The 26,363-nt window shown below is 35.4% G+C and overlaps 3 protein-coding genes across 8 annotated transcripts; 2 read left to right on the forward strand and 1 right to left on the reverse strand.

Moving 5' to 3' along the window:
- LOC109338754 (GBF-interacting protein 1-like) lies at positions 1–17,623 on the forward strand. 4 transcript variants are annotated; one of them, XM_019576066.1, is made up of 12 exons: positions 1–443; positions 2,798–2,841; positions 4,210–4,312; positions 4,696–4,822; positions 4,939–5,321; positions 5,419–5,598; positions 5,822–6,206; positions 6,644–6,944; positions 7,043–7,195; positions 7,289–7,780; positions 8,033–8,333; positions 17,613–17,623. In XM_019576066.1, the coding sequence occupies exons 1-11, from the start codon at positions 281–283 to the stop codon at positions 8,327–8,329; spliced, it is 2,628 nt and encodes an 875-aa protein (XP_019431611.1). In that variant the 5' UTR covers positions 1–280; the 3' UTR covers positions 8,330–8,333; positions 17,613–17,623. The 4 variants fall into 4 exon arrangements, with proteins under 4 accessions (XP_019431611.1, XP_019431624.1, XP_019431607.1 ...); XM_019576079.1 differs by lacking the exon at positions 17,613–17,623 and having other exon boundaries at positions 4,939–5,051; positions 5,088–5,321; positions 8,033–8,863; XM_019576062.1 differs by lacking the exon at positions 17,613–17,623 and having other exon boundaries at positions 8,033–8,863.
- LOC109338777 lies at positions 549–13,945 on the forward strand. 2 transcript variants are annotated; one of them, XM_019576092.1, is made up of 3 exons: positions 549–567; positions 11,674–11,763; positions 11,972–13,945. In XM_019576092.1, exon 3 carries the CDS (start codon positions 12,009–12,011, stop codon positions 13,704–13,706), a length of 1,698 nt encoding a protein of 565 aa, XP_019431637.1. In that variant the 5' UTR covers positions 549–567; positions 11,674–11,763; positions 11,972–12,008; the 3' UTR covers positions 13,707–13,945. The 2 variants fall into 2 exon arrangements, with proteins under 2 accessions (XP_019431637.1, XP_019431633.1); XM_019576088.1 differs by lacking the exon at positions 549–567 and having other exon boundaries at positions 11,623–11,763.
- On the reverse strand, positions 14,416–26,280 carry LOC109338743 (ribonuclease E/G-like protein, chloroplastic). Of its 2 annotated transcripts, XM_019576050.1 has the most exons (14): positions 25,928–26,280; positions 24,510–24,613; positions 23,506–23,687; positions 22,729–22,981; positions 21,624–22,639; positions 21,199–21,516; positions 21,048–21,089; positions 20,496–20,620; positions 19,254–19,401; positions 18,773–18,845; positions 16,659–16,771; positions 16,078–16,197; positions 15,709–15,864; positions 14,416–15,164 (listed from the first exon to the last, which is right to left on the reverse strand). In XM_019576050.1, the coding sequence occupies exons 1-14, from the start codon at positions 26,044–26,046 to the stop codon at positions 14,985–14,987; spliced, it is 2,949 nt and encodes a 982-aa protein (XP_019431595.1). In that variant the 5' UTR covers positions 26,047–26,280; the 3' UTR covers positions 14,416–14,984. The 2 variants fall into 2 exon arrangements, with proteins under 2 accessions (XP_019431595.1, XP_019431601.1); XM_019576056.1 differs by lacking the exons at positions 23,506–23,687; positions 24,510–24,613; positions 25,928–26,280 and having other exon boundaries at positions 21,624–22,650; positions 22,729–22,904.

Genomic DNA, 26,363 nt, shown 5'->3' on the forward strand with positions numbered 1-26,363 from the left:
AATAAAAACAACACAACACTTGAACCTTTGATTTTGTTCTTTCTCTCTCTCCACTTCTACTGCATAATTCAGATCAATTCAAACCCACTGGAAAAAAAAAAATAGATCACACTTTCTACCTATTCTCATCCACCCATATATTTCATTAGCCCCTTTTTCTATCACCAATCAGTAACTAACCCCACTCTGCTTCAAATTCCTAATTCTCCTTCATTTTTTCTGCCCATTTTTGTTCTTGTTGCAAAGTTTGAAACTTTGTGTTAGAAACTGTGTTAAAAACATGAGTGGTGCTGGGGTTAAGGCTTCAATTCCTAGCAGTGTGAGGAAGGTGATCCAGAACATTAAAGAGATCACAGGTAATCACAGTGATGAAGACATTTATGCAATGCTTAAGGAATGTTCTATGGATCCCAACGAGACCGCTCAGAAGCTACTCCTTCAGGGTATAATTTCATTTTTTCTTCTTTAAATTTGTATAAATTTTCGATCTTGTGATCCATGTGTTCAATTATGTGTTTTGTTTTGTTTGATTTATTTGAATTGATTTTCTCTTTTTTTGTTGCTGTAGTGTGGAGTAGGAAACTTGAATGATTATGTTTGCTATGATGGTTTCTGTTACTGTTGATATACTTTTCTTAGTTCTTTTTATACCCTTTTGGTTTTTTAGGGGTTTCGTGTATCCTGGTCTATGGAGAGTTTAGTTTTTGGAATTTGTTTTCTCAGTGTTCACTTTCTTTCATACTAGATTATTTGGTTTTTTGTTTAGGCAATGGACTTGAGTTTAAGCTTCCACTGTCATAAATGTTTAGCTCAGTAGATATATTTTGTTATGTTCTTTTGGTTGCATACAGTTTAGAAAGTTAGTCGGCTTAGGCCTTAGCTTTTGCTTGGTGATGCCCCGTCTGAATGGGAAATTTATCTTATCCTATTTTGGTTTATGGTTTGGTGAGCCAATATGACATGATTGACCTATCTCATTGGCTTATCCTGTCCTGCTCATTAGTTAAAATATTAACCTATGGGTTATAAACAAGTCGGTGTGATACAAAATTTGTTTCCCCTCTAACCTAGAATGGCTGCATCTCTGCGAACCTAACCTTAAAAACTCTGTCCCTCACTATTGCGATCTTGATGCCATTCGGATCTTCCCAGCAAATATGCATCTCCTGTGTGGTCCAGCTGCGTCTCCGCTGTTTGTAGAACCACAGGCCACTCTTTGCAAACCCAGATGCACGCTGTTCACAGATCAGTGAGGCTGCTGTCATCCAAGTTCTCACTGCCATTTTGTGCCGCCGCAAGTCGTAACATGGGTGTGACTGGAGAGGCTATCTCCAACCTCCAGCTGGGTCTTTCTGCCATTGATTTACATATGTGAGCTCTGATTTGCATCTTTCTTCGATCAATTTCGAGTAGATTTCATCCAGAAACCCATTTCAAATTGATTCAACACAAAATCCCGAAAAATTCGTCACTTTTTTATGCAAATTCCTTGACATTGACATTCAAAATGCACACATGGGTGTGAACCCTAAAAATAATTTCCGAGTTATATATAATTATAAGGGTAATTTTGTCCTTTGCATATAATTTATATCTCGTCCTGCTACTGTCTGGTGGGTTATCTAGCGCACATCAAACATTGGATAGGATAAAAGTCATATCCTACATTTATCCAACTCTGTTATCCTATCCATCCTTATTATGTCTTGGTGACCAAACAAGTCCCGAGTTTCTATAACAAGTATAAGTATACAGACAGCATTACAGAGCTGCAGGTTGGCCTGACCTCATCAGTTGAATGATAAAGAGAAAGCCGCATATGATGGAGTTACAGAGCTGGTGCACTTTTTGAAAGGTCGAAGGCCAGAGAAAGGTTGAAGGAAGGTCAAAATGATGTGCAATATATTTACAGAGCAAACCCAAAATTTGGAGTCAACAGAGCAAGATACTTTGTGTCATTCTCTGTGAAAGTGTTTTTGACCCCTGAATCAGTTTGTTGATGTCAAGTACCTCAACACTCTAATTTGGCTTAGCCCATTGATGAATGTGGGTTTTAAATAGGTAAAACTGTGAATCTGGCTCCTTTTAGAATAGCAGCTGCTATCGTCATTAGATTGTGCTATTGCTATTCTGACGCTCCAAGTCACACCATTTAGGACTGGTCATGAGCTGTGCTGCCATACCATTTGGATGTTGTCATGACATTCTCTGATGTTGTTGAAACCTTAAAGCATTTAATTTTAGTGGAATAATTTATCGGAGCATGTAGTTTGAAGTTCTCATTGTGCACCAATTTTCATTGACATTCTGTTTACACTCTTGCTAGCTGTATTGTTTTCCCAGACAGATTTTACTCAATGAATTTTTATTGCAAACTCCTAATTCTTGTGTTCATGCATTGCTATTGATTAATTTTACATGTATGCAATTGGCTATAGATGTGTGGTAAGATGCTATTTGGTAATATTGTCTTTATAGTCACTTTCATGCTCTTTTACTTGTTCCCCCTTTCTGAGTTACTGGTTGAAGTGTGTTTCTAGTTGTCATCATTTTTTCATCCAGGGATCCATTCATGCAGGTCTATTTATAATGACATTTTGAAGTAGCTTAGGAATTGTATCACCATCTAGCCCTCTTTTTCAATGCTCTTCATTCATGCATGATATATGTGGGTTTTTATTGGTTCTAAACTTCCGAATCATGTCAATTATGACTGAATTTATGATTTGTTTTCTGTTACATATTTATTATTCTTCATATATCTGTCTTAAGAAAATAACAAATAATTTTTTTACAGACACATTTCACGAGGTCAAAAGAAAGAAGGACAGAAAAAAGGAGGTAATATATTTATTGTAAGTCATTGATGGACTTCAGCATGCTACTGATTGCTTCTTGAAAATAGAAAATATTGGAATTGTTTGTTTAATCATACCACGCAGGGATATATTTTTATACTAGTACAATATGCAACATTAGTTACAAATATAACTATCTTGATTAGAAGCAGAATCAACTACCGACTTAGCTCCTTAATTAGAGCACTAATTGACATTTGGACAAACTTTTATCAGCAATTGACTATGCACATGTAAATATCTAAAATAGTGTTAGGAAGTAAGTCCTACATTGTCAGCCTTATTCTCCTAAACATGGTTTATATACTTGCTGAAATGCTCCTCTCGTTGCCAATTGGTTTTGAGATGGAACCTTAACATGGTATCAGAACCACAATCCAACTTTTCTCCCATTATCATGGGCCAAAAGATGCCCTTTAGTTATGGGTCAAAAGTAACCCATTGCCTGATCCAACAAGCTTCTGTGGAGAGGGCATATTGGGTAGCAAGTCACACATCGCTTGTCTTATTCTCCTAGGCATGGTTTAAATACTTATTGGACTACTCCTCTCACTGCCAATTGGTTTTACCTTTACAAATAGTGTGAGACACTCTCACTCGAGCTGCAATTTATATACCATATGCACCAACCAAGTTAAGTTGCTACATACATATATCTAACTTGAGGACCTTTATTAGACACAGTGAAAATATCTACCAATTGTTCGTTTGATTTCAAAATGCAAGAGCAATTACTTGTGGCTGAATTTTCTCCCTTATTAAGTACCTATTAATGTTAATCTGTGTGGTCCTTTCATCAAATACTGTATTTGAGGATATATGTGCAGATACTTGATTATCACATATAAACTTTATTGGTTGTGAGTCACGGTTGTTTGATTCTATGAGCAACTGTCTCATCACATTTCATAGTTCCTATTGCTTGATATTGGGCTTCTGTACCTGACCTGGCAACTATAGTTTATTTCTTTTCCTAAATAGTAGTTTTTCTCCAATGGTAGCACATAAATTGAAGGAGAATGTCAAAATGCTTAATTGTTTGGGCAAGCGACTTGGTATAACCTATGTTTTCTTTGTTTTTTACTATTTTATTCAAGTTATTTGGAGGGGCATATTTTTCTCTGTTAATAGTTCTTTTCTCATGAGTATAAGGACTTCTGTTCCTCACTGGAGGGAGGGAGAGAGGGGAGTTTTAGGATTTTTACAAGTTTGTCTTTCTTCTTTCCTTTTGGCTTGTGGCCCTTGTAATTTACTTATGCTCAATGAACATTCACAATTATGCCAATCATTCAATTTTGCTTGCTAACTTGTTTTGTTTTGTTTCTTATTTCATGTGTTTATGATTTTTCAGAATCTTAACAGAGAACCTGTAGAGCCACGTCGGAGGCATGGGGCCCAAGGTCGAGGGCAGAGGGGTGGTCAGGGAAATTTAATTTCTCATAATGCATCACATGGTGAATAACTATCCTGAACTACAACTTATTTGATCTTTCCCCCCTGTGCTGTAAGAAAGCCCCCCTTTCTTTTGTCGACTAAAATATTTTTCCGCTTTGAGTACTATAGGTATATTAGCGATGTTAAAAATGGTGCTACCTTTTGGTTTTTTTGTGTCACTTTTTTTTTTCAAACCAATGTTTTTGCGGAATCTCTTGGAAGCTGTTACCTGCCTCTTTACACGTTTACCTTCTAGCTTAGATGAAAATTAGCAACTGTAGCTGCATTGCTAATCTGAATTATTACTCAAATAGTCAAATTCACTGTTACTCAAATATAGATATCTTGGGCTGTTGGCCAATTAGAGCACCTAAATGAAATTCATATTTTATTGAGCTTTCAGCTGCTACCAGTGGCAAGAATTATGGTACAGAAAAAGACAATGGAGGTCATCAAGTCACTGAGAAGGTTGCACCATCATTGCCAAGTTCTCAAGAGACATTATCTAAAGAAAAAACTTCTGGAGCAAGGTGACTCTTTTAATTATTTTTTCTTGTTTTGGTAACTTCCATCGGTATCCTCTGACGACCTATTGTCTTACAGCAACAGAACCAGAACTAACTATCTAAAATATATGTTTTTTCAGCTCTGCAGCCAATGCCCCTACAAGTGTAGCTTCTGGAACTACTGGTGGTGTTATTCCCTCTCCTTCACTTTCTGGAAGTGGAGACAGAAAGGGTCCATCTTCTGGTGCGAATAATAATTTGGGAAATGCTTTGCTTTCTGATTGTTCAAATAAAAGTGCAACAGTTGCTTCTGGAAGTGGATCGAGGCCTTCCTCCAGTAACCACCCAGGGCCTCCTGCATCTTCCCAAACTGCCAATTTCTCTTCCTCGGATCCAATACTGGTTCCATCTAATGATTTGAGGCATCCTGGTTCTGTTGGTGCAATAAGACGTGAAGTAGGAAATCAACATCCTCCTGTGGAATTAAATGCTGTTAAATCTGCCAAGAACAAATTAAATGCTGGTTAGATTATTTGATGTTTTCTTACTCATAATTTGTTAGGTTTTAAAGTTTTCAATGCAATAACGAAGAACCCCCGCCCCCCCAAACTTTATGGCAGCTTCAGAAACCAGTAGCTTTTCTGTGCAAAGAAAGATTGAAGGTAAATCCCAGGGAGTGGCAAAGAATCGCCGTACTGAGATGTCACCCTCATCAACAGTAACTCACGGGAGCTCTACAACTAGTCGACCTTCCTCAAATTATGGTAGCCGGTCACAACAATCAATCGGAGCTCAGAAAGGTAGTATATATTTTCTTCTTTTCAACTTTGTATACGGTTTTATTTTCTTCTTTTTTATGTACAAATGATCCCCTATCCTCCAGTTTCTTTGTAAATTGTCTTCTTTTTGTCTTGATGAGTGAATTTCGTCTTTCATGTAAGATTGTAGTTTTCTTGCTAAGTCATATGTTATAGGAAGACTTCCTCGGCTAAAAGATTTATAATTTGTTTCTGTTTTCAACAGCTGGTTCTAATAAGGAGTGGAAACCAAAGCCAACAAATACAATTAATCTGGGTTCTCCACCAGCTAGTGCACCGGCTCCTTCTGCTTCAGCTGAAGTAACTGGGCAGTTACTGTCTGTGTCTAGTGCCCTCGACACCCAAGAAGATACTTCAAAACCACAGAGGAAACTTGAGGATTTAAATCTTACTCAGCGTCAACATGTAATACTTCCAAACCATATATTTGTGCCTGATTCTGAGAAGAACAAGTTTAGCTTTGGAAGTTTGGGGGTCACTTTTGGAGTTAATACAAGTGATGTTAATGGTCCAGAGAGTGAAAAGAGTTATACACCTCTTTCTGAAACATCCCAGTCTATTGAAGAAACTGTGGAGGAGCAGGCCTCAAGGTTATAATCTTAAACTATGTGCTTTGGAAATCTAGTTTGTGTAAGACATAGAAACCGATTTTGACTAATTCTATTAAAGATTAGAAAGAAGATAATATAAAACTAAAGAAGTACTTACACTATTTTAATATCTTCTCAGCTGGTTATTCAGGTGGTATGACAAGTTTATATAACTTGCCTATCATTGTTTAGAATTAATTTTTCTAAATTATGAGAAATAAATGTTTGCCCTGAATAATGATAGTGTCAACAAGTGACCAGCCTAAATAAATTTCGTAATTTTGCAGTTATTTTGCTGCAACAAGTCTTGTCCTTTCTATTTGCATTTCCAGCTGTATATACATCTTGTATTCTATACCTTTGTCTTTGTGGAAAACATTTTAACTTAATTTCTTTAATTTTCCATGTATCCTAATATATCACATCTTTTACTCCAGCAGTCAAAATGCTGCAGTTACTTCTGAGGTGGGAGATTATCCGGACCATCCACAATCACCCACTAATGTACCTGAGAATTTATCATCAAGTGAGGTTGATGGGTCGTCCAGTGCTATTCAGGAGTATAATGAGTCCAAACAAGACACTGCTTTGCCACCTGAAGGTCACCAGTACTCAGAAGTGCATACTTCTCCGAACTACAGTTATGGTTTTGTGCCCCCAATATTTGCTAATCAGGTTACACCATTTGACAGTTCCGAGACTCAACCACGTGATATTTCTCGGCTTCCAAGCTTTGTTGTAAGCCATGCCACCTACACATATTTATTATTTGTTGTTTAATTTAGTATGCATATTTATGGCTTAAAGAGTTAAATTTGATTGTTATCTTGCTATAGGTCCATCAACCATTTGATCCAGCTAGTTATTATGCCCAGTTCTACCGATCAGGTGCTGACATTGATGGCCGTCTTTCTCCTTTTTCTTCTGCTGCCAAGTACAATGGCAATGTGACAGTGGTGGCTGCCACAAATTCTCAGTCTCCTCAAGAGGTTTGAGCTGATACTAATGCTATTAAATTAATTCTGATTGATGCACATATGCATGATTTTTTGAAAAACACACCGTTTTATGTTTATATGCAGGTGGGTTTGTTGTCCACAGCAGGTCCAACACCACTTGTGACTCAGGCAGCTGGGCTGATGCAAAGCTCAATACCTATTACTCAGCAGCATGTTCCTGTTTTCCGAACACCGAGTGGAGTTCATATCTCCCATTATGCTCCTAACTACATTCCTTATGGTCCCTATTTTTCACCATTTTACGTCCCACCTCCAACAATGCACCAGTTTATGGGTAATGGTGCATTTCCTCAGCAACCTCAGGCCAGCATTGTACATCCACCTCCCCCAGGTGTGGCTGCTCCAGTAATGAAATATCCACTTTCACAATTCAAACCTGGAACTAATGCAGAAAACCCAACTCACCTTGTAATGCCAAGTGCTTACGGAGCATATGGCTCCTCTCCAGCCGGTTATAATCATAGTTCTGCAGCACCTGCAGGGAATTCAACCTCTAACGAGGATCTTGGTTCCTCCCAGTTTAATGAAAATAATGTATACATCAATGGACAGCAGGTTCGTTCCTTCTGACTTTAACATCTTCAATTTCTAATCTGTCTAAGAATTTTAATGGCCTTTTATTTGAATTGCCAAAGAAAGAACCTTCATTGTATTGAAGTTCCATTAAGTTTAGCAACTTTATCCCCATCTGCAAGATAGTTATGAGAAACATGTGCCATTAAATTTTCTGTTTTACCTGTGTTTATGTTTTCATATCAGAACTATCACCTACAGTGATGATAATTATGTTTTGTATTTCCACTGCAGAGTGAAGGTTCAGCAGTGTGGGTGACTGCACCTGGGCGAGACATTTCGAGTTTTCCGACTAGTTCATACTACAGCATTCCACCTCAGGGTCCGCACGTGACTTTTGCCCCAACTCAGGGTGGCCATGGCACTTTTCCCAGCATCTATCATCCTCCACAAGCAGTGACAGCTGCAACAGTTCACCCAATGCTGCAACAATCCCAGACAATGCCTGGAGCAGTTGAAATGGTAGGACCTGGAGGCAATGTTTATCAGCAACCTCAGCATGCACAAATCAATTGGCCGGGCAACTACTGAGGCGGTGATATATTCCTGACCGCTAAACTAGATAATCCAGTCCTCTTCGGTGATTTTTTTTGGAAACTCCAAAATATGGTTGGAGTTCCATGTGTGCAACATAGAAATTGGCTCATTTGAGTGTAGGAAGCTGGAAAATTTGACAATAGGATCTTCTGATTGCTTGGGTTGAGGGTATGAAAGGTAGGAAACCTGTAACAGATGTTGACCATTAAAGTTAGACAAGTTAGAAACATATGCAGGCCTCATCTTTTCTTTGCTCCTGCTATTTGGTATTACTATTAATCCTTTTTCATAGCTCCAAGCTTTTCCCTTCCCTCTTATGTTAAGGTCCTTGAACTCTATCAAGAGTATTGTTGGGTTGTGAAAAATGTCCATTCTTTCTAGTTTTGAGTTTATAGGGGGTTGAAAGGTTTAGTTTGTTGGGCAGAGCTTTTATGTCACCTCTTGTCTTACCTGTAAAGTGAATTTTGATAGCCAGAAAATTATTAAAGAAGCTATTGTGTTGCTATGGGAAAAGTATATCTATTGTTTAGGTGACTATGACATGGATATTGTTTTGGCATGGTTTATAGGAAAGTATGTTAAAACTAGGAAAGGTTTTGATTCTCAATCCTAGTGTATGAGAAAATGTGTATGGTATTACACAATCAGTTACCAACAAGTTGTTGGTCTAGTGGTACAAGGCCCTACTAGGTCCCCAGATATATCAAAAGGTTAAGAATTCAATTTTTATGAGCGACACTTGTTAGGAGGGATAATCACACATCCCAAAAATATTAATTCCTTATCTATAGGGTGGTGGAATACCCTTGGTAGTACCATAAAAGTGTCTACAAGAATGAATTTGATGATTGGATTTGTGGAAACTAAAAGCAAATATGTTATAAACAACAAAATGGAAGCTGATCTTTTTGTTGAGTCTGGTTTCCTTTGACCAAACTCAAGAATGTGTGGTTGCTTGGAAGGACTAGGCTATGCAAGTTAGCACAAATTACATAATTGTTACGAATTGTTATTGTAAAGTGTAACTTATAAATGAATTAATTTTTTGACCCATTATGATTGCAAAATCCTTGAATTCTTTAATTTGTCACTTATAAACTGCTGTGTGAATCAATATAAACTTAATTCAACAGATATACTCAAGTTTTCAATATTATGATAATGATTAACAAATATTTTTAATGTCCCTTTCTACTTATCAAAGTAATTTTAGTAATATATTATAGTTTTTGTTTAAGAAATATATTCTTTCACCCTATTAACATGATAGAGTACTAACTTATTCAAGGTTTGTCCATGAGTTGAGTTTTAGAGGGGAATGGTGAGAAAATGAAGATTTAAAATGTATCTCATACGTATATTTCATGACATTTAAATTTTTTACTTCCATTCATTTCATTTGATTTACGATACAGTATTAAGATGTTTTTCGATCCATGTGGTCAACTTTACTTGATAAAATAAATGTTTGGTTATCGTTGTTGTCATTTTTCGTTAAAAAACCAACTCACAAATTTACCATTAGATTAGAATGAGGGACTACTTCCAACAATTTTACTCCAAGGTTGAGAGCCCGTGTATAGTAACAAAGAACACAATGGGATCCAACTTACTTATCACCCCACAAACAACTTATGGTAATACACGATTTGATGATTCTTAAAGTCTTGTTAAATTCCTCTATAACCTTTTTACTAGCATTGAGTGCAACAAGGATTCCATGTTTGCATATAAAGGCTACATCACAACTCAAAATCCTTTCCAATTTTGAAGAGGAACGAATCTCAATCACAGTTGCAAATGGCAGAATCTTAACCTTATTAGAGATAGTTTAAGACGGATCACTTGTCACCATGTTGTTGGAACTTTGCTATAGTCAAGTTTTAAAATATTTATCACCATCATGGTTTCAGATACTCCCAAAACCTTGATGGTACACTCAATTTAGGCAAATGTAATTGATAAGACATTTGGTTGGGGATATAGTTTCGACATCTCATTAAATATTAACAAATCAACCGACCCAAATTTAAAACTTTGACTATTATTATGCCTAAGATGCCACTGACAAATGGAAAACATTTTCTATCCCAAAAGAGTGTACACTGTCTCTGCCGTTGCTTATGATTAACCAGAAAAATATTTAATTATTAAAATTTTAATTTAAATATTAATTTTCACCCAATCAATGATACACAAAATAACACACAATATGAAACAACATATGTGTTCCCCTGACAACTATGGGAGATTCTTAAAAAAGAGTATTCCCAAGTCTATACTACTTATAATGCAGGAAACAGCTGAAGCTCAAGAATAACCACCTAAGTTTTAGAAGAAAAAAATTGTTAAAAGACATTGCTGAACAAATGATGGATATAAAAAAATAATATCTATCCCAAAATATTGAAAAATCATATATCATTTAGGCTTTGTTTGGTTTAGAGAAAAAAAAATGAGATGAGGGAAGATAAAAAGAAAGAGTATGAGTAGAAAGAAAGAAATGAGAAAATGAGTTGATTGTAAGGGTTGTTTAGTAGGAAAGAAATATGAAAGAATTAGAAAGGAAAGAAAATGTATTTTTACGAAAAGGATAATTTTACCCTTTAAATAATAATGAGTATTTGATAAAGTTAAGGGTATTATTGTAAATGCCCAAAAAAACCTTCTTCATTTACCATTTCTTCTCACATTATAGAAGAAACAAAAAGTTGGTGGGTCCTACCACTTTTATTTTCTTTCTCTCCATATTCTCTCCTACCAAATGAGAGAAAGATTTTTTTTCTCCTACAACTCTCTCTTTCCTTTCTCTTTCTTTGCTAATTCTCTCTAACCAAATAGAGGCTTAATGTAATTAGTTCAAATATGTATTTATGTTAAAATTTTAATAATTTAATATTTTTTAACCAATCTCAGTAAATTACAATCGAAACAAAGCTAATTTGAATGATAGAAATAGAATATTGTTGAATAAACTAAATAAAAGATAAGTTGTTAAATTTAATTGAGGTGGCAAGAAATGATTGATGGTACAAATAAGAAAGTAGAGGTTTTGTACAAAGATTTTCACTCCTTTCAATGATGAAATTAATGAGTTAAATATTTATACATCATCCACGTTTTTCCCTCTTCTTTCTACCTCAATTTTGTCCTTTTCTCAGTAAGCATGATAAGCTAAAAATAAGTCATGAAAATTAAAAAAATTAAATATTTATTACTTTTTATTTTTGTTCTATCTCCGTTATTCTTTCCCTTTGTTATAATTACAATTTTTCCATTTTCACACCACAGCCCAAGACATTTTTTGTTGCTGTAAGTGAGTGAGAAACAGAGAAGAGAGAGAGAGAGAGAGAGAGTAAAAGAGTGTATTTGAGACAGTGATTCACTTGTGCTTGATTTCTAATATCTCTACATAACAACATCAACCGGTTAGTGTCTAATTCTACATTCAGATCTTTCAATTCAGATAAATACACTTTCCTTATAGATCTTAAATTCCCTTCCTTTTTCATCTTCAAACTTCAATACATTCTAATCAAACAACAAAACAAATTAAAAATCCTAACTTTTACCTCTTGTTGCTATTTTATTTCATTTTAATTTACTGGGTATCATTGTTTTTTCATGCATATGTAGGATTTATATCTTAGGCTTGATCTAAACCATTATAGAAATGTTGGGTCGGTATGCATTTTCAAGAACTGGGAATTTCAGACCAGAGAATTTAGGTCAAAATGCAATGGCCATGATTGGCAATGTTTGCTTCTCAATGTTTGTTGTTGGGGTTTTAGTTTTTACCATTATGGCTGCAACTTATGAACCAGAGGATCCCCTTTTCCACCCTTCATCTAAGATCACCACTTTCCTCACTTCCAAATCCAATGCCACTTTTAAGTCTGATAACACTGTTGTTAAAACTGGAGAGGATTTTATGGCTACCAATGAGAATGTATTTGGCAATGTTATTAACATGACTGATGTTGATAACTCGGTTATGAATGATTTCGCTGATGCCGCTGCCGCCGAATGTCAGAGCAATGGCCCTATTGATTGTAAAGACCCTGAGGTGTTTCATACCATGATGAGGGCTACTATTGAGAAGTTTCAGGATATCCATTTTTATCGGTTTGGTAAACCTGTTCCTGGGTCTAATGATAGTACTTGCGATATGGCGTGGCGGTTTAGGCCGAAGGATGGGAAGGCTGCTGCATTTTATAAGGATTATAGGAGGTTTGTGATCAATAGGTCTGCGAACTGTTCACTTAGTATTGTTAGCATAGGGGACTACCATACCGGTATGAATGCGAGGAAGAGGAAGAAGTATCAGAAAGCTGGGCTTGAGAAGAAGCAAGCAAAAGGCGACAATGTGAATGCATTTCCTGTTGTTGGAGAGATCGTTAATGACAGTCTTCCTGTAGTTGAATCCGAAAGTTCCTTTAGTCATGGTAAATACTTGATCTATGTGGGTGGTGGTGATAGGTGTAAGAGCATGAATCATTACTTGTGGAGTTTCATGTGTGCTCTTGGGGAAGCTCAGTATTTGAATCGGACATTGGTTATGGATTTGAGCATATGTTTGTCTTCAATTTACACTTCATCGAAGCAGGATGAGGAAGGAAAAGATTTCAGGCTTTACTTTGATTTTGAGCATTTAAAGGAGGCGGGATCTGTTTTGGACAAGGAACAATTTTGGGCAGATTGGGACAAGTGGCAACAAAAGGATGGCATGAATCTTCATCTCGTGGAGGATTACAGGGTCACACCGATGAAGCTTAGGGATGTGAGGGATTCTTTAATTATGAGAAAGTTTGGATCTGTTGAGCCGGATAACTATTGGTATAGAGTTTGTGAAGGAGAGACTGAGTCTGTTATTCAAAGGCCATGGCAGTTGATATGGAAATCAAGGCGGTTGATGGATATAGTCTCCGCAATATCTTCAAAGTTAAACTGGGACTATGATGCTGTTCATGTTGTGAGAGGGGAGAAGGCAAGGAACAAGAAGCTTTGGCCAAATCTTGATGCACATACCTCCCCCGAAGCACTTCTCTCAACCTTGCGCGACAAGGTTGACGAAGGAAGGAACCTCTACATAGCAACAAATGAACCTGATACATCTTTCTTTGATCCCCTGAAAGATAAGTATACCACTCATTTTCTTGACGAGTATAGGAATCTTTGGGATGAAAATAGTGAATGGTACTCTGAGACAACAAAACTCAATAAAGGTGTTCCAGTAGAGTTTGATGCTTACATGAAAGCATCCATTGATACAGAAATGTTCTTCAGAGGTAAAAAGCAGATTGAAACATTCAATGACTTGACCAGTGATTGCAAAGATGGTATTAATACATGTAATGTTGCAACAAATTAAATTTCTGTGGCATTTGAAATTCCAATGTTTGATGCACTGAAATATACTTGCATGTACTCTTAGCTGTTATTTGTGTTGAATTTGAGAATTTGTAGCCTTTAGTCTTAGCAGTAAGTAGTAAATTCATCTTTTTTTTATCGAAAGTAGAATTTGGAACCTCTACTTGGAGCTTTTGAAGTTCTGAATTGAACTTTGTTTTGGTGATTGAATCCCTTATAATCTATCTACTTTTTCAGTCATGTTTTAAATAGTGGTTGAAAGAATACTACTGATGTTAACTTTGTTTTTCTGTCCTCTAAGATGAAACTTGTTTTTTTATAAATGGTTTGACACATTCTTTTCACAAAATAGTTGGTTTGCCTTTTTTTTACTTTTTTGACAAATAACAATATTTTCTACAACACGACGTTGGATATAGACTAAAAAGTCAAATATTCAATTCATATAAACAACACTTATTAGGAGAGATAGTCATATACCCAACAAGAATTACTTCCTTACCCATAGGTTATAAGGGGATACGCGTGGTTATTAAAAAAACAGTCAAAATGATAGTTTACTTTGGGATGCAATAAACATTACACAACTAATTAGGCCATCAACTTTGTGATGCATCAACAACACGTATAAATTGTTACTACTATTTGAACATTAATACAAAAAAATAGTATTGCAGACCATAATATATTTAAGGAATTTAAAGAGTTACTATTCTTAAAGTGATGTGTAAATAACAATCAATAGAGTAACTCTAGTTTTGCAAATTCATACATTTATAAATAAATAAATAAATACAAAGACATTGAATTGACATCCCCTTTGGATGAATCTGCTATGCCATTGCACATACATTATTCTTAAAGTACTTTTCTTTCCCTCAGCTCTGACTGAAAGACAATCTTCCCATTAAGGGAATGATTAGTACATTAGTCTCTCTTTTTCTTCCTTTCAGGGACATTGTTATATATGTTCCTTTTGATGATAGGACTCAAATAATGTCATGAAAACTGCTACTTGTAATCACTTGATAAAAAGTATCCTTTACAACAAAAGTACAAAACTGCTCAATATGAAAAGTTTTGGATGGTATTTATCCGCCTAAAAGCTGTAACTATAACAGCATGTTTGCAACTTGAACTCTCAAAAGTGAAACCACATGTTTTTTTGTTCTTCCCCCTAGCTGCCATAATTTTTCTCCCTATGCCATGTATGATGTATGACATAAACAAAATTCATGTGTGCAAAAAGGGACAACATCCTATTTCAAGAAAGAACTACTTATTTTCCCTTAGCCTTTGATTTTTTTGATGGGACAAGAGTCAGCTTTCGGCCGGGCTTTCGGGTTCTGGCCTCTGAGGATTTTAGGATTGAGATGGTAACTTGATGCTGGTTTTTTTCTGGTCTTTCATCTGTAAATGGTTTGACCTCAAAATCTCCTCTTGTGAATCCTCTAGCAACCTGGAGGATTAAAAACAGTCAATAACTGCTCAGTGATGTAGGACTTGAAAGTTATATGAGCATGTGAGAAATAATGGAGACTCAATCATTTTCAAATTAATGCTTTATCTATTAAAAAACATATATGATTAAGGCTTTGCCTCCAAAGATCTTATATGGAAAAAAAATTCCCCAGCAAACAAAGTTCCAACCTAGATTTTCATCTGTAAAGAGCTAGAGTACACTACATGGATCATTAATTGGACAGCCAAATGACATGTCAGGAAAAATCTAAGTATATAATATACCATTACTAGGACTATAAGAAAGTGGCTAATATAACACCCCAAATATTTTTTTGTGTGGAAGCAATGTTATTATATAAATAATTATGGCACTAATAACACATTCTCCTTGAATTTGGTAATTACATACCCTTCCCTCAAGCAATAGCAAGTATTTCATACAAAACAAAAGTAACTTGCATTGATAAATACAAAGCATGGTGACAATTGTATAAGAATAGCAACAACCGCGGAAATGTAATAGTCATTAATCAGTTTACCTTTATGAGAATCCATGCTTTGAGAGAACTGCTTAATGTTGCAAGTCGTGTCTTTTTCCCGGAAGTCAAATACTCACACATTTGATGGTCAACCCTCAGAATAAACTTTGGCCAGGACTTGGGGTTTTCAGGGTTTGCCTTACGGTCCATTGTTGCCTGTGATACGAACCAAGAGGAAACAATAAATCATGCTCACAGAAAATAATAACAATACCAGAGGAAGGGAACATAACACTGTAATGATATGTAGAAATGAGTTACCAATAACTAAGGAGAATAGAAGAAAAATATATTGACTCTTATATTCCTTTTTGTTTTATTTATTTTTATGGCTGGAGGAAAATTTTAAGTTTGGAAGTGTCTACTTACAAGAGACCGGCAGATTTGCTGTTCAATTTTGAAGAAGGATGTCTCTAAAGCTTCAACCCTGCCTGTGGCATGGCAACAAGCACATGGTTCACTAATCATGAATGTCACACTTGGTCGAACCTGTCAAAACATCGGTCAAACGTTCAATTTTTATTTTAATGAATTTAAACTAAACTTGACTGGGTGCTGTGCCAATAATCATGAGTGTGAGACTTGAAAAAATTCAGTTCATGCACTATTCTTTTCAGTCTCCAGTCATTTTAGTATGTTTGTGACGGAAAGCATGGAAGGGATGATCCCCAAAGTAACAGAAAGTGAAATGAAATTGACACACTATTTGATAAGTTATACTTGAATAAAACCATTGGAAGTATATATAAAAACAAATAAAATGAAGCGTAGTCAGTGTTTCATGTGAAACACTTCTATCTACTCCATATTTTTAGTTCATTTTTCCATTTCAACAAATCCAAAGTAGTCATGGTTGTTACATCCATGCACAACCACCATGATGCTGCAGTGAAACCTGTGATAATGAACCTGAAAATTGCTAATATTTCCAAGAGAGACAAGGAACATACTCTCTTCCGTGTTATTTCCATGAGTCCATGCCTTGACAATTCAGAGACTTTCACCATGGATCTGTCTCTTTCAACAGCTTTCTTAACTTCTTCATATACCAATCTTTTATTTACTGATCAAGGAGAATCCAAATTCAATACATAAACATTGATAAGGATTAAGACTAAAAATACGAAGGGAGACATCATGTTTTACAGTTGCATAAAATGATAAAAAAATGATGAACAATTTCAACCTTGAGCTGATATCATTAAGTCAGTTTAAATATTAGTAATCATTTCTCCGAGTCCTTACTATAAAATAAGGTAAGAATATGGGAAAAGGGTGAGCATAGAATTTTATCATTAAAAAATAAGACAAAACCTTGTATCTGCTGTGGACATAACAAAGTCCCAGGCCAACCTGATGCTTCTCTTTTACTTACTGTAAGGGCAACCACAAACTTGATTGCAAAATCCAAGCTATCCAATCAGTGACTGTCTATTTAGTTTTCTTTTTCCACAGATTATTCTCTCTTACATCTTTTATTCCTTCGCCTTCATGTGTGAGGCATTAAACTAAGGCAACCCAGGTTGACAAAAATGCAGCATAATACTTAATCTTGCTAAATATATATTTTGGGAGAGTTGGTTCATGTCTTCATGACATGATATGAAAACCTATCCCAATTCTGATGGACTACCGGTAGATGTCTAGTCATGTAAATTTCATGATCCAAATGTATAGTCTTGGTCTTGAGGGGTTGTGTACTTGTGTTAAGGCCCCTAAAGCTAGCTTTTAGGTGCAGTCCATTCTCAAGTTTAATAAGATTTTGAGAAAGATAGCTGTGACCATTCACTCTAGAGTTCAATCCTTGTCGCCTCAATCTTCTAATAAAAGAGTTAATTTCAACACAATGCAGGTGGGCCAGTATGTTTGTCTTGTCCATGCAACCAAAAAAGATTTTGCATGAGGAGTTAGATATATAAAATAGTCCATGTGCCTTCACATGATAGCCTAAGCTCGTGGGAGAGTTGGTTCAAGGCAAATCTAAGTGCTTAAAACAAAGTATAGACTAAGACTATAAAAATAAATACTTCAAAATAAAATGTGTGGACAATTTAAAACTTCAGTTGGACTCATTAGGGCCAGACAGCTAGTTCTATATAAGAGTTGGCTGCAGATAAGAATTCTTCTGAGAACATGGATGCTATCAATTTCTGTGTAAAAGGACACTGAGACTTGTTTAAACAAATAAGAAAATGGAATCCAAAGATGGGCACAACTTCTGAACAACTTAATTACTTTCCCCTCGAAAAAGATATGTAACTATTTTTAAAACTACTATCGGCATTTTTAACAACTAAGAGTCTGTTTGTGAGTTGAGTTTTGGAGGGAAATGAAGAGAAATGAGAAGATTTCAGAGCCATCTCACAAGTATGTTTCATGGCTCCTAAGTCTTCTCTTTCCCTCCAAAAACCAATTCGCAAGCAGACCCTAAAGCTTCAAGGGCAAGAGGTATTTAGACATGTTATCAGAACCCAAGATGTCTACCAACCCCAGTCATTTATTTAGAAATTTTCTGTGCTTTGTCCACATTTCAAGGAAATCACATCTTCATTCAAGGACCTTGTTAGAATTATAAAACAATTATTGTTCCTTTCTTCAACAGCTCAAACTTTTTGGTCAAATGGTTCCTTTAAGTAGTGTTTTGAAGAAGTTAAAAGAAAGAAACTCAATTAGGCTCAGAAGAGAAAAAATCACAATTTTGGAGAAATTATAGTTAATTTGCAAGCATAAGAACTATATCATGCATGGCGTACAGGTTACGTTAACAAATTCTACATTTCTACATAGTGATATAAATTACAGTCATGAATAAACAAGGGGAAGAATGCATGCCATGGACCCTTATATATGCATGAAGTGCCTCTGATTAAAAATAGGAACATATTGGCATGAAAACTATCAAGATGGATTGTACAAAGCTTTAGTCAGTGGTTTTAAAACTCAAACTAGTGACATTAAAATATTCTAAAAGTTTATCTGAACTGTGAAGGAGACCATCTTCCCATAAATCATATTACTTCATAAAAACTTTATTTGCACAAACAAGTTGAGGACTTCTATTTACCTTCATCTGCCATATCAATGAAATCTACCACGATAATGCCACCAATATCCCGTACTCGCAACTCCCTAGCAATCTGTAACACATTGTTTCTATTATAGAACGTGAACTGTATAGTTCGGACAAATTAAAGTCACAAGACAAAAAATAAGGATTTACAGAATTCTTTAAGGAACTAATATCATGTGAAGGTTTTATCTCAAACCACCTGACAATGAAAGGAGTAGTCCAACAAATATTTAAACCACACCCGAGACAACAAGGCAGATGATATGGGACTTACTTCCCAACAACATATATCCAAATAAGGATTTACAAGGAAAGGCAAATAAGGAACTATATATACTATAAGATATGAAGAATAACAGTTTTGTGTGAAAAATAATAGTATTTGTCCATACAAGTCAAAAAAAAGCAAAATTTATCTCATTAAAAGCATTTGAGATGTGCAAATAAATGATAATGAATCCAGCATCTAACATACTTGGTTTGCAGCTGCAAGATTGACATCTAGAATAGCTTTCTGCTGTGAATTTCCCTGACCAAGCATCCCATGTCCACCATTTACATCAATAGAAACTAATGCCTCAGTTTGTTCAATGATTAAAGAACCTCCATTAGCAAGTGAAACCCTGAAAAGTGATACAAAAAAAGCATGCAAGTTAGGAATTAAAGTTTTCCAGGAAGGCCAGATCAATTGACATTTTATATAAGAATATCGGCACAGAGACTGTTGTTTACTGTTTGGGCTTTTTCTTTTATTTTTCTAACAATGTTCTGATTTTTTTTATCACACATTGACACTGAACAATTGGGCAGCTTGTGAAAAATCAATAATTCATATCAGGAAGATATAAAAGAGAACTTTGTCGTTGTTGCAGTTTCCTACTTAGATGTTTTCAAAGAATTTTGTGAGATAGGAATTAACGTGACTGCGAGTTCTATATTTATTCATGGTTTATTTTTTGTTAGATCTTTGGAATCTTTTTTCCTGAATTGCACTCATTCCAGTTCCAATTTTATATTAACCATAGCTATAAATCTAAATTGCAGCATCCACAAACCTTAATTTCAAATTTGCCAACCAAAATTTGTTAGAGATGTAAATCATTCCTGGCCTACACCTAAGACTTAACCTTTGAGATTCATCTGCTTCTTGACATGATAATAGAGCCTTTATGTCCAGTGTCAAATCCCTTCTGCCCCATTCTACTAATTGACTTATAGTTTCAGCACAAGATTTGAATGAACATCTGCTTTGTCCATGTCTCAAGTTCAACCGCAAAGGGCTTTTGTATGAGAGGGTCTATTAAAGATATAAGTCATACTTAGGTTTGCATTGCACCTAACAGCTTCAGCTTTTGGGTTGATTTGGCTCTTAACAAACTCGATTATAATTTTTCCTTTTTCACTGTCACTAGTTTCATTATTCTTTTTTTGTACAATTGCAGTAGGCTAGCTCAGCTAACTCTTTCCTCTTCAATGGTTTCTCTCATATCTTCCCGTTTACAAAAACCAACAACTACATGATTAAAAACTGGACATTTTCTGGCACTGGGTAAAAAGTTCCCAACCATCAACATTCCTACCTAATTTTACACCACCATGTTTTCACATAAGCATTTAGCGAAATATCTTTTAGAAAAAGAAGATAATAAGGACAAGATAATACACACTAAAAGCTATATAAGGATGGTTAATAACCAAATAAGAAAGAAAAATTCACCTTTTGCTGAGGATATTGTCAAGCTCTCCTTCAATGTTGAATTCATCAAAAAGGGGAACCTTTTTATCATATAGCTCAACTCGATCACAAAGATCAGGAGCAATTTCCTGAAGGTAATTTGTCACCTGAAGATTAAATAAAAAAGTTGAAATCACCAAAACAGAAGTGTTGTGTCAGTTTGTATGTTGAATCTTAAATTAGTTGCTGATCTAGCTGTTCCATTGTGAATCATGACTATACCATTCATGCAGCACAATTTGATTAGGTTCAACTGGATCAGCATGCCAATGTACAACCATAAATTTAAATACAGTTAAGTCATCCACACACGCAAGATATAAGACAGTTTTTAATTTCTCCAGGTTATGATAGGCATTTTCTATCGGAAAAAGGGAAACAACATCAGACAGCCTATCAAATCAATGCTCACAGTGAATGACTCTACTTTCTTCGTTAACTCGCAATATGGGAAGAATATTCTTCACATACAAAAATAATATGATGCAGTCCCAATATGGCAACTTAGCCTTCTGCAATTAGCTGATACCGTACCTCATGAAATGTCCTTGGGGAGTCAACCACCATTTTCTTAACCTGAAGTATATCATGATAAAATTTAATCAGGAGACAGAATGTAACCCATGTTTTCTTTATCACATAAATAGATATTGGAGAGTGGATTAAAAGCAGTAACAGAACTAACATTATCATTGAAATAATCCTGCACCACTGAGAGAGTTTGAGCCATTGCCCGGTGCAAAATAACAGGAACAGCTCCTTCCACACCTTCATCAGCAGCAAGAGCTGCAGACTTTGCATGTTCCATTATATTTTTCCATGTTGAAAGCAAACCATCCAAGTCTTTCTGCAGTTCCTCTAAAGAATGACCGGCAGCAACGGTTCTTACAGTGAGGCCAAAACCCTCGGGCTGCAATGTCTTTGCTATAACTTTCAACCTTGTACGCTCAAGACCAGAAATCTTTTTGGAGACTCCAATTTTGTCACAACATGCACTCAAAACCTGGAGGTCAGAGAATCTAATTCAGATGAAACACAGTATAGATAAATTAATTATGAGAAAGACCAAGAATGGTATACAGTCAAACTTCACTGAAGGTGAAAGCATACCCAGAATCTACTTCTTAGTTTAGGATAAGCAGTCAGAGTGGGACCCTTTGTACCAAGGCCTTCTTTAACAACTTGGACAATTATTTTCGTCCCCTTGCGAACTTGGACCCAATTGTTTTCTCCGGAAGCCATGTGGGTTGCTCTCTTCTTATCTTTCATTTGCAAAATATGAGAGTTGACAGAACCATTCATGCCAAAAGGAAGAGAACTGTTATCAGTTTCTCCTTCTATATCATCCTCAAAGTCAGCTTCTACATCATCATCAACTATGCTACCATTCACATTTTCCTTAAGAACTTCTGAAATATACAAATCATCGTCTCCTTCATGCTCATCATAGTCATTGTGTACAGATTTTAAACAACCATCCTCAGATTTTAAACAATCGCCCTCAGAATTGTGATTATCATTTTTGCCCTTGAGTTCATTTTGTTCTTTCTTTGTTCTCAGACGAAATGGAGGGAAAATAAATGGGTCCCTGTTTTGCTTAATGTCCATAAGAGCAGGTCTAGAATTTCCAATATTAACAAAAGCCCCGCCCATTTGGGGAACAAGCTTTGTGACTACCCCGACATATACACTATCACATTGCACATTACTCTTGACTGGTTCCAATAATAATTCAACCAATTTTTCATCCTCCAGTACTGCAATTCTTTGCATAGTACATATCGATGAGTTTATAAGAATAATGGTAGAAACAGGGTCTTTTGGAATTATGCTGCTACTTTCTTCAGGCAACAACTTTTCGGTATCTGTCAGCTTCACCGGCTCTTTTTCAGTGTCATAAATTTCATTGGATTCCATTTTATCCTTAGAGACAATGGAAGGGGATGAATGCAGTAGCCATGGTTCCTCAACGGGCTGGTAATACTCAGAAAGAGTATTAGTAGAATGTGAATCCTTATCTTTCGCAATCACTGTGCCCTCATTGTCATAGAATAATTGATCTTCCAAACTGGGTGTCTCTGACTTCAGTACATCAGTTTCAAGGAGACTTGCCATCTTTCCTTCATCTGTCAAACCACTGGAAGCATTTGAGTGTTCAGAAACATATTACAGGATGGAAATATGACTATAGTAGTCTAAAAAGACAGAGTAATACCTTTGACTGGGAAATATATAGAGGGTAGCTCTAGAAGATATGTTTCCTCGGTGCAAGGGCACCATGCATGAGCTGAAGACATTTGGGAATCAGACCCAATCCATAAATCCCTCACCATAATTTTATTGTCTTCAAGGGCTGTAAGAGGTACTGACAGGGAAAACACTGGTCCAGGCTTCCAAACAATGTCACTTGAGGACCTTGATTTTCCTTTGATGAAATAATTATATCTAAAATTCAAACCAGAAGCAATCTGCAAGTATAAAAATTACAACTCAGCCACTTAATTCATTTAGAAAATGTGTATTTTGATGTTCATACAGTACTCAAGAATAAATTAGCTTCATATAATAATCTACACTTTAATGCAAGGAACATTTTGAACTTGAGGATGCAAAACTTTGTTGCAATACATCCCTTAATTTTTGTTACAGAATCTTGACAACAGTTGTGTTGACAGAAACTTCAGACTCTTCGACGGACAGGATTTGCTCTTAAAGGGTATTTAGAGTTTCCACAGAAAAAGGAAAGATTTATAGATATAATTCTTTTCTGTAGTAGGAGGTTTCTTCCTACTATTCCCGATATAGTTTTGGTTTACTTTATATGTTTCTCTCTGTGCATAAGTAAGCTATTCATCCGAACTCAACTCCATGGCAAGATCAATACAAAAGTTAATCTGAATGAAGAAATATCTTCTCATTTAAACTTTTCTCGAATTTCTTTCTATACAAGTACTTAAATATGTAACATGAAATTCCAGTGTAGTCAAATTACCTGAAATTCAACTTTCCATATGTTAGCATGCTCCGTAGGTGACATTAGCAGAGCCATGTTTGGTTTCCAGCAGCCTAATACAGCAGGATCACCAGTTATGTACAGAAGGTGGCCATCATCTAAATCAGCTTCCACGGTCCAAATAATCTTGCATAATTCATCAACACTACCAGTTGGCTTTCCTGAGAAACCAAACTATCAAAATTCATCATTCATTCTAAACATAGGAAAATACATTCAGAAAGCATGATTTGGAACATTAATGTCAGATTTTACAACCATGCAAATATACATTACAGAGATCTTAGATAATAGTTAGCACTCATTAGCAGAGTTGCAGGACAAGAGAGTACCTTAGATGGTACAGAATGATGGAGAGGAACATGTAGATGCTTCCAAGTATTTGGTAACTTATTTTAACTCAGGATTAATGAAGATAACACCAAGATGAAAGGGCTGTTATGATTGTAGTTGCAGCATCTAGCTTTGCACAAGATTTAATGCTAGACAAATCTGTTTTATGCTTCATTTAAATAAAAACTTTTGTTCTTTATTCATATAGTTAGTTTCAATCAATTAAAAAATATTTTAAAATTTGAGTTACATGCTGCATATGAACATATTTATAAAAAACTTATTATATATGATATATCGACTAATTCTAAGAGTTTCTTTATCTTTAGAGGGCAGGGTACGGCAATTGTAATTCTATCACTACATGAATCAAATATTAACATGTAGTATTCAATCCAACTCCTGACCCCGTGATTTTAAGACTGGCATAATTTTAAATTGTAAATTAAAAAAAAACAAATTGGCATCATTTGGATGTACTTAACACTTAAAGAATACAGACGCAATAAGAAAGCAACAGATACAAAACAGATCAAAGCAAAAAAATCTATAGCCCAGAGAAGGCACATAGACATTTACATTTTTACATAAACAAAAATTAAGTCATAACCAACCTAAATTAATAAGAGCTTACAAGATGATCAAATTACCTTTCTGTGTTGACAAGGCACCTAATCTTCCCACTGGTTTATGGTTCTCCATACAGTACGTGATTCTGAATACACCGCATACTGGTACATGATGGCATATGTGTCTGTTCCAATATTAAAAAATACAGAAGTGAAACCAAGACCCAATTAAAAAAAGAGGCAGACATTAACACTGTAAACAGTGGTGTGTCCATCAACGTGACAATATATCACCATTCTTTGTTTTCATGATCTTCATTTTTTATGTATCCATAATTATCTTATCTTTCAATATAAAAGCAGAAGTGATATATATATATACTTAATCACCCTAAATGCATGTTTATTTTGCAGTGCAACCCATATGTCTAGTAAATGGGTTAAAACAACCACCAACTGGTATGACAACAATCACAACATATGATATGAGTTGCATAGTATAAGTGATTAATTCTCAGTAAGCAAAAAGACTGTTTTATTTCAATATATTAAGTTGATCACTTCCTAACCAAATAAAAGATGAGGGATCAACTATAATTCAAGGCAAGTGGAATGTAAAAGCTTCAACTGAGGTAGTTTTTTGACAAGGTGAAGGAACTGGATAAGCAGCTTACTTGGCTATTAGACACAATTTCAGCCAATTACATGAGAGAACCTCTCATAAAATCTATCCATTACAAAGTTTGCATAACAATTAATAACATGTATAATATGAACATTTGGATAGGTGGAAAATGGACGGAAATCAGGTATGAAAATCACTTCACATCTGCCTCATACCACAAAATTGTGTAAAGGTTGGAAAGGATGCACAAACTATTTACGATCCACCCTAAAAAATTCAGCTATCCATTTAGCATGAAAGTGAATTCAAAGTGGTTTTCCGATCTCTACCATAGCAGGAATGAGACAAAACCAAGACCCTAATTATCATATAACCCCATTTTCACTGCCCTATTTTCCACCTATCCATCTCAAACAAACATAACCTAAATAATCGGTTCCTATTAACTCCAAAGTATGAAGCTTCTGAAAATGTTGGCAGAGTAAGATAACAGAGGGTGATATTCTACAAGAACAAGTTATGAAAATAAGCTTCTGGAAACAACTTGCTCTGCTCTCTTCCTGTAAAATCTTTTTTAGCTTATTTCAATAACCTTATCAACAGAGCTTATGGAAAAACCACTTTTTTAGCTTATTTCAAAAAGGTTATTGGATTAAACGCTTAATTATGTTATTTACCCAAACTTCCAAAAATCAAAATACACAAAAGGCAACCCACATGAATTAGGTATACATTCAATAATTCTGGGCCTGAAGTATAACAAAAACCAACCCATAGAATCAAGGGCAATTCAAGAACAATGTAGTGGAATAATAAAGCGGTTCAGCCTTATACACAAACACTTAATGGGGTGTGGAAAATGTGAAAAACTTACAGTGATAAGGACCTGATTGGAGGAAGCATAAAAGGGTAAGAGAAGAAAGGGGTAATATTCCAACGATAGTGATTGTGATGGTGCATAAAACCAACTTCAGGAATGACCTCCATGAACATGAAACCCAATCAAAAGAAGCTCATAAGAGTATGAAAAGGTAAAAGTTCATAACTTTACTTCAAAGGGTTGAAGATTGAACAGAAAAAAATGGTTGTTGTAGTGGATAGTGTTGGTGTTTGTGTCCAAAACATGAAGTTTAAGAGAGTGGAAAATGGTATGGATAAAACATAGATATAGATAGGTTGTTTGTGCCTAACACTGTTATCATAGGACACACAACAAGATAATGTGTTTCTTTGGCTCCTTCTCTGAATTTTAGTTGGACATTTTTAAATAAATAGTGTATATTTTAAAATATGATTTTGTAATTTTTTTA

This window comes from Lupinus angustifolius, chromosome LG02 (assembly GCF_001865875.1).
Source record: "Lupinus angustifolius cultivar Tanjil chromosome LG02, LupAngTanjil_v1.0, whole genome shotgun sequence".
Lineage (NCBI taxonomy): Eukaryota > Viridiplantae > Streptophyta > Magnoliopsida > Fabales > Fabaceae > Lupinus > Lupinus angustifolius.